The 7,997-nt window shown below is 60.4% G+C and overlaps 1 protein-coding gene across 1 annotated transcript; it reads left to right on the forward strand.

Moving 5' to 3' along the window:
* Positions 1 to 1,125: 1,125 nt before the first annotated feature.
* On the forward strand, positions 1,126 to 3,787 carry OPTC (opticin). The gene is made up of 6 exons (XM_050326971.1): positions 1,126 to 1,371; positions 1,605 to 1,740; positions 2,661 to 2,819; positions 2,930 to 3,132; positions 3,251 to 3,346; positions 3,454 to 3,787. Exons 1-6 carry the CDS (start codon positions 1,150 to 1,152, stop codon positions 3,622 to 3,624), a joined length of 987 nt encoding a protein of 328 aa, XP_050182928.1. The 5' UTR covers positions 1,126 to 1,149; the 3' UTR covers positions 3,625 to 3,787.
* The last annotated feature ends 4,210 nt before the right edge of the window (positions 3,788 to 7,997 follow it).

Here is a 7,997-nt window from a genome sequence, read left to right on the forward strand (position 1 = left end):
CTGGCTCGCCCCTGGGGACAATATAAGTTCCCAGCAGGGGGGTTCTGGCTTGATTGGCCGCATCCTGCCTCTCCCCTCGGCTGTGGCCATGCCAGACCCCTCCGTGCAGCCCCCCTCCTCCTCTCCATGCGTTAAAAGCCCGGCAGCCCTTCCCAGCCAGTGCACCAGTCCCTGGAGCCGAGCAGGGCTCTCCCACACCGAGGAGGAGGGGACAGGGGGTACGTCCATGCCGGCTTCCTTTGGCTCCTCCAGCGCCAAGCAGAGCCCCCCAGGGCTGGGGTGAGCTGGGGGGTTGGCAGGGTGGGGGACTGGGGGGCTCAGTGCACTGGTAGAGGTTTGATCTGGGGGAAAACGGCAGGAATTGGGGAGCAGCACCCTCAGCCTGGGGTGCAAAAGCTCTGGGCTGGGTCGTTGCTTTTGCTTTTGGTTTGGAGAGACACGTGGGAGGCTGGTGGGTGTGGGACCCTCCTCCTGCCCTGCTGTGGGAGCCCCTGTGGACGTGGAGGGAGGGAGATCCTTTGGGATCCTTTGAGTGGATCCTGGCAGGTTTGGATGCAGAGCCGCCAGGAATGGGGGGGTCCTGTGCAGGCAGCCCCTGGGCTCAGGGTCGAGTCACAGGGACCCTGTGGCCTCTGGTCCCCCAGGATGCTGAGGTTCAGGGATTTGGTCCTGGGGATGGGAGCAGGGGGAGCAAAGAGGGGAGCAGCAGTTCCAGGGCTCCTGGGGCCATTTCTGCTCAGCTGCTGACTTTGTTGGGCCAGTGACCAGCTTCACCCATGGCCTGAAGGGGCCATAGTAGGACCTCCACCCCCTCATCACATCCTGACCCCCTCATCACCTCTCGACCCCCTCCCAGCCTCTGTGGGGCTGGAAAGGCTGGGAAGCAGGGCCAGCCCTGCACAGCCACTCAACCCCTGCACGGCCACTCAGCCCCTGCACAGCCGGCCAGCTGAGCGTGAAGTGGGCTGAAAAGAAAAGGGACATGGAAGGTCCCCAGGGCCGGGGGCTGTTTGTGCCCCACAGCTGCAGAGCAGGGCTGGCTCCAGCCACATCCTGATTCTTCATCCCATCTCTGCTTTCCAGGACACCTGGCCCCAGCCCAACCTGGCCCTGTGTCCCCCAGGAGCAGTGAGCCCGGCTGGGCGCAGGATGTGGATTCTGGGCTGGCTGGGCATGGCCAGCCTGTGCCTGGGGGCAGCTTGGGCTGTCCCAGCCAAGGACAGGAGGAAGGCGGAGAAGCCAAAGGCTGACCTGGCCCTCTATGAAAACCTGGACCTGGACAACTATGACCTGACCCTGGACAACTACGGGGAGATCCTCGACCTGAGCAATTATGAGGAGCTCTATGACTACAGTGACCTGGCTCCAAAGGTGAGGGGGCTGCAGGAGAGCACCTGGAGTGGGGGCAGCTCTTCCAGGGGTGAATCCCAAGGAAGGGGTTTGGTCCAAGGGTCGGATGGGGGAGAGCTGGGAGAGCTCTTCAAGGAGGAGCTGTGTTTTCAGTAAGACCTGCCCCGTGCCCTCGAGCAGCACTGCCCTCCCTGGAGAGGGGAAGGGCAGGATTTGCTCTGCCTCTCCCCCTCACACCCGGGCTGTGTTCGCAGATTGAGGTTGGCACCTTGGCTCCTCGCCCCAAGGACCCCAAAACTCTCCCAGACCTGGGTGCCACGGCTGAAACCCCGAAACTGCAGCCTCCAAGCACTGCTGGTCCCATCCACCCAGCGCCCATCCCCGTGCAGGGTGAGTGGGGAGCTCTGGGCTCAGTTCCTCTGGGATGCATCCACATGTCCCGGGAGTGGCAGGGATGGGGCTCTGGAGAATAAGGAGCGAGTTCTTGTGCCACCAGCAGGCAGCAGCAGCTATTTGCTCTGCCAGGCCAGCCAGGAGACGGGGTGTGGGGGATGAGTCTTCTCTCACAGCAGGCAGGAGGGCTGCAGAGAGGCATTTCTGGGAAACAAGAGCTCCAGCAAAGCAGCAACATTTTAATGAGCAGAGGCATTGCGACAGTCGGACAGAGTAGCAATTAGATTAGTGACAATTAAAATCCTGTAGCGAGGGATAAATATCTTTATTCATTTTCTGTCACTCAGGACTGGGACAAATTAAGTGGGAGGCAAAGGGAAATTGTTGCCTTGCTGCTTTGAACTCCCCCACTAATGGATGCAGAGTCTTGTGGAGACTTGGATAGAAGCTGGGGGAGAGGAGAGGCAGCACAGGGAGGGGGACATGGCTTTACCCCTCCTGCCCCCCTGCCCGGGGTGCTGGGACCCTCAGGCAGCCAAGACAGATGTTTTGCTCGGTGCAAAACTCTTTTCTCTTGTTTTGTTTCTTTCAGTGGCCAAACTCAGGGGGCTGGGAGAGCCCTGGGTGTGAGGCTGCTGCATTTGGCAGCTTTACATCCACCCCCTTCCCAGGAGAGGGATTTGGCCCTGAAGAGCTCATTTATTAGCAGCTCTGTTGGCTGGGAGTGTCTGGTCCTCCCCTGGGTGAGGTGCCCTGGGCTGGTCCTCTGGCGATGGTTTTGGGGCTGTGACAGCTCTGGGTGATAAAAACTTGGTGCCCGCACAGCGTGGGCAGGGTGGGCGCGTTCCCCCACCTCCCTGCATGCTTCGGGGGGGCCGGGGAGCTGTGCCATGCCAAGGGTGCCTGTGCCCCCCCAGGGCTGCCCAGCTGCCTGCTCTGCCTGTGCATCGGCACCTCCGTGTACTGCGATGACGCCGACCTGGAGCACATCCCGGCCCTGCCCCCGGACACCACGTACCTGTACGCCCGCTTCAACCGCATCGGGGCCGTGCGGGCCGGGGACTTCACGGGGCTGAGTATGCCGGGGCCAGGGAGGGGCCAGGGAGGGGCTAGACCCCGAGTGGGGCACGGGGAATAAACGCCTCTGCCTTTGTCCCTCTTCACCTCCTCCCTCCGCTCCCCACAGAGAAGCTGAAGCGGATAGACCTGAGCAGCAATTCCATCTCCTGGGCGGACGTGGACGCCTTCCGCCTGCTGCCCAGCCTGCAGGAGCTCATCCTGCCCGAGAACAGGCTGACAGCGCTGCCCGAGCTGCCCCGCAGCATCGTCCGCCTGGACGCGCGGCTCAACAGGATCCCCAGCGCCGGCCTCCGGCCCGAGGCTTTCCGGGTGTGTGCCAGGGTGAATCCCTGCTGGTGTGAGCCCACACCTGCCGTGCCCAGGGGTGTAAAGGGATGGTCCAGCAGGGCTGGGAGCAGCGAGGCTCATGTCTCCCCCCTTCCCACAGGACCTGAAGCAGCTGCAGTTTCTCCACCTGTCCGATAACCAGCTGGATTTTATCCCGGCGCCCCTTCCCGAGAGCCTGCGCTCCCTGCACCTCCAGGTGAGATGGGCCCCGACCGGGTTTGCCTGCACCTGGGTCCAGCAGAGCCCACCTTTCCCTCCCCCTCCTCCTCCCCACCCCTTTGATTTGTCCCTTTGCCTCCCCAGAACAACAACATCCAGACGATGCACGAGGACACGTTCTGTGACAGCCAGGACCACAGCCAGGTCCGCAGGGCGCTGGAGGACATCCGCCTGGACGGCAACCCCATCAACCTCAGCCTCTTCCCCGACGCCTACTTCTGCCTGCCCCGCCTGCCCACGGGCCGCTTCTCCTGAGCCCCCGTGCTGGGAAACACGGGGCACATCCCAGAGCACCCCAAACCCCTCGGGCCCTGCTGCCCACGGAGAACGTGAGTTCAGGCTGATGTGTTTCACCCCAGGGTGAGCTCAGCCCTGGGGCAGAGCATGGATAATAAACTAATAATAATAAAATGAGGACTTTTAAGTGCATTTGATGTCTTGTTCTCAACAGTGAGAGCAGCGGGAAGCCCTTGCCCAGCCCCAGCCCAGCAGCTGCTTTGGGAACGGTGCTGGTTTGCAAAGATGGGACTTCCCTGTCTCCCATTTCTTCAGTTCCCTCCCAGGGCCTTGGGAAGACCCCTCTGTGTCAGCTTTTGGGGTTTCCTGGATAGGGATTGGGAGCTGTATTGCTCCAGGGAGGAGGTGTTTTGGTCCATCAGGTGAGTTCCAGAGGGTGTTGCCCATCCAGGTGTGAGCTGCGGCCAAGGCTGGACTGTCCCTGTGCACTCCCAAAGAGGATGCAATGAGAAAACCCAGCAAAGGGCATCTGGAATCCTCCCTCATCTCATCCCAGCCCCACTGCAGTCCCGTGGCCTCAGGGACACTGGGATTTGGAACTGTCCTGCCACTAAATGGGATCTCCAGCATGAGCCTCTGCCTGGAGGGAGAGTGTCCCTGGGTTTGGGACTGCAGAGAAACCTGGAGCAGCACCAGAGCCTCGAGTCAAACAGCCCCAGGACCAGCATGAAAATCACTCTTAAGAGAGTTAAAATATCTCATATCAACCCATCTTTCAACACCCAAAAAGAGCTGCCCAGTGGTGAGATATTTTAAATCTAATGTATTCATCCTCTATATTTTTATACACATGTAACAAACACGCACCATGAGAGGGATGACACATCCCTGGAGATTCCAAACTGCTGAACCCAAACCACTGAGCTCAGCCCACGTCCTCCAGGCCCGGGGAGGCAAACGAAGGCGGCTGGAGAAAACCTCCGAGGAGGATCCAGCTCCTCACCCGGGGGCACCGGGAGCCCACGAGGCTGCGGCGCTGGCGCAGCACAGAGCGCGTGTGTGGGCACCCCCTCTCTCCCCCTGCCTTCCTTTCCCGTGCAAAACCCAACTTGGACATGGATTATGTCGACCCCAAAGCCAAGGCCCTTGGTAAATGGGAATTTAGAGCTAATCCAGCTTTTCCTTTCAGGCTGGATCTAAAACACCAGGATTTGCTGCCGCCGTCGTCACATCGTCTTTGAAACAGCTGCACCTCCCAACCCCCTGTCTGTCCATCCCCACAGCTCTGCTCCTTCCCCGTCCATCCTTCCCACACCTTCACTCCATCCTTTACCCCAGTGACGTCACCTGCTCCCATGGGATGAAGGATTGCCTTGAGCCCAGCTGGGTTCCAGCAGGATGGAGTTGTCCCAACTTTTCCCAGCAGTGCGTCCCGGTCCTTCGCATTCGTCCCACTAGATGGCAAGGCAGAGTGTTTGGAGAGGCCTGACCTTAACTCCGGACTGCAGACTCCCTCTCTGCTGGTTCCCTCCCTCCTGGGGTGGCCTTGGCATCTCCCAGGAATAGCTCAGGTCCTGGGATTAGCCCAGGTGATTGGAGCTGGCACAGGAAGGATCAAAGGGAGCTGCAGAGGAGAGGAGGGCTGGTTTCAGGGGGAGGAGGGGAGGTAGGTGCAGGGGTGTCTGTGGGGCTCCTGGGTTTCCAGAAACCCAACTTCTCTAAGAGTAATGAGGGCTCTTGGGGGGCTCTGCTGGGGGAGAGTTGAGATTCAGGGGGGTTGTCTTGCCCTGTGTGGCTTTTGGGTCCCCTCAGCCAGGGGAGGAGGCTGGGCCAGCAGGTCTTCCTTTGCCCAGAGCCCTGGAGGGGGCTGAGCTGGGGCTGGTTTTGGGAGAGGGGCTCAGCTCCACTGTTTGCTGTTATTGATTGTGCAGATTGATGGGCAGTTATTGATTGTGGCCTTGTTGCTGCCATGGTGGGGGAGAGAAACAGCAACATGGGGCAGGGAACAGCAACCCCCTCCTGCCACTGGTCCCACAGCCCTTTCCTGGGTGAAATGTCCATGGGAATGGAATGTCCTCAGGCTCTCCCCCAGCACCCCAGTCTGGCTGGCTGGATCCTGTCCTGGAGCCTTCCTGGGGCTGGGGCTGGCAGTGGCTGTCAGAGAGGTTCTGCATCCTGCCCGTCCCTCCTCCCTCGCCCGGGGAGCATCTCCGTGTGTAATTCCTGCAGCTCTGCTCCCTCCCCCCTCCTCTCTCTGCCTCTCAAGGTCACCTTCCTCGCCTGGGCTGGATTTTCACATATTGATTGCTTGGCTCTGGCAGTGCCGTCTCGGAGAGCTCCCGATCTCCCGCCAGCTCAGCATCTTGCCGCTCTCTGGGAGAAGCTTCTCCATATGGGCCCCCCTCCTCCTCCATCCTGCCCTCCCCCGCCCCACTCTCCTCCCAGCCCCAGCCCTGCCTCGTGGAGCAGCACCAAAGCACAGACAGGGAAGCCTCCAAGCCTGGAGAGCAGGATCCTTCTCCCTCCTCTGGCTCTCTGTCTCCTGGGGAGCGTGACACGAGCACGTTCCTTCCCTTGGGCTGATTTAGGAGCTGGGACAGCATGTGACATCCTTGTGGGACTCTGTGCTGCTGAGGCTGTTTGTGAGCTGCCTTCATCCTCTTCTGTCCTCTTCCTCCCACAGGTTCTCATCCCACAGGGAATAAGGAGCTCCCTCTCCCTGCTCCCCACCCAAATTTCTTCTCTGTTTTCCTCCCACCTGCGTGACCAGGAGCAACCTGGTGTCCCCTGGCCACCACCTGGGGACAGAGCCATCCTCTCCTGTCCCTTTGCAGTTCCTCAGCCAGGGCAGCACAGGGTTGGGAGGTCTGGGTCAGGAGCGGAGCAGTGGTGGCTGGGTCAGGGATGTGAGACAGGAATCAGAGCAGCAGGAGGAGGAGGATGGAGGCTTTGAGCCTTCCTGGGCCCCAGGCAAGCTGGGAAGAAGCCACATGGATAACACAGCTCTGTGTCTGGGACAGTGGCTGTGTTTGCCTCGGGCAGGCAACCGGTGGGTTCATCAGCCAAGCGCCAAATCAATGGCAGGCTGGAAAGGGGCCACTGGAGTGGGGATGCTGACAAGCTCCTGGCCTCCTCTGGGCCAGAAATCACCCTTAAACGCTGCTGGGGAGGAAATGCTGTGGCCCAGCTCGCCGAGGGAGCGAGGCAGGGATGATAACAGCGTTATTTATAGCCCTTCCCTGGCTCTTGGCTCAAGGCACTGGTTTGTGCTCCGCGTGCGATCGCTCAGGGCGGCTGTTTGTGCTGCTCCAGGCTGGACCAGAGCCCTCAGCCACCTCCCACCACCCTGCACCGGGGCTGGCTTCCATGTGTCCCACTCCCTACCCCCCTCCCGGGCAGCTGGACTGGCACCAGGCTCCCCAAAATGAGCAGAAACTCATTTTCCTGCCTGTATTCCCGAAGTGTTGCATCCCGAGGGCTCCCGAAGGGTGCCCTGGGCCTGGGGGGTCCCCTGTCCCCGGCACTGCTGGAGTCAGGAGCAGTGACCACCCCGGGAGGGCCGTGGTGCTGCTCCAATTCCAGATCTGTCCCTCTTTTTTTCTGAAGGATCCCAGTGCTGGGATTCATTAGGTGGGAGCTGCGAGGGCTCTGGAGATGAAAGCGCTGCCCATGAATTATCTCCGGGGTGCAGACAGTTCCCTGGGTCCCTCCAGGGAAACTCAACAATGGAAACACAGGAGGGGGAACTGCTTGGGCTTTTCTTCTCCCCGTTTTCCACTTCACCACTGGAAAAAAAAAAAAAAAGGAGGAGGAAAAAAACGCAGCAAAAACGAAGAAAACACATTCTTTGCCTTTTCACATCCCCCCTCTCCCTCCTCAAATTGTGAATGTTTAGTGTAAAAATAATCTGTGGAAATTCAGATTTCTCCAGATCAGCTCCCACCCTGCAGCACACCCCAGGTCTCTGAAGGGATGGGGCTCTCCTGGCTCTCCCCTACCCCGCTCCAGAGCGGGGGCCCCCCATGCCCTGAGCGGCTCCAGGGTGGGAGATGTGACCGAGACACTGCTATTATTGGCAGCGACGCGTTAGGTCTTGTCAACAGGAGCCCTGACGCCTGGGAAAGGCTCCGTGTGGGGAGCACGTGTCCCTGGGGAGGGGGGCCCGGCTTAACCCAATTCCTGCACAGGGAAGAGCTCCAAGGGGCCTGGGCTGGGGGGAGGGTGCAGGGAGACTGCGGGGATGGAGCCGAGGAGGGGGAGTCTCTGCTGGAATTGCCTCTCCCAGGTTGCAGGATGCCCCTGGAGTGGGAGCTGATGTCCCTGTTGCAGCCAGGAGTGTCACCTCCTTGGGGAGGGTGAAAGATGGGTGTCTGTCTCCCCACAGTGAGGGT

This window comes from Myiozetetes cayanensis, unplaced genomic scaffold, assembly GCF_022539395.1.
Source record: "Myiozetetes cayanensis isolate MyiCay16 unplaced genomic scaffold, myiCay2020 scf32, whole genome shotgun sequence".
Classification (NCBI taxonomy): domain Eukaryota; kingdom Metazoa; phylum Chordata; class Aves; order Passeriformes; family Tyrannidae; genus Myiozetetes; species Myiozetetes cayanensis.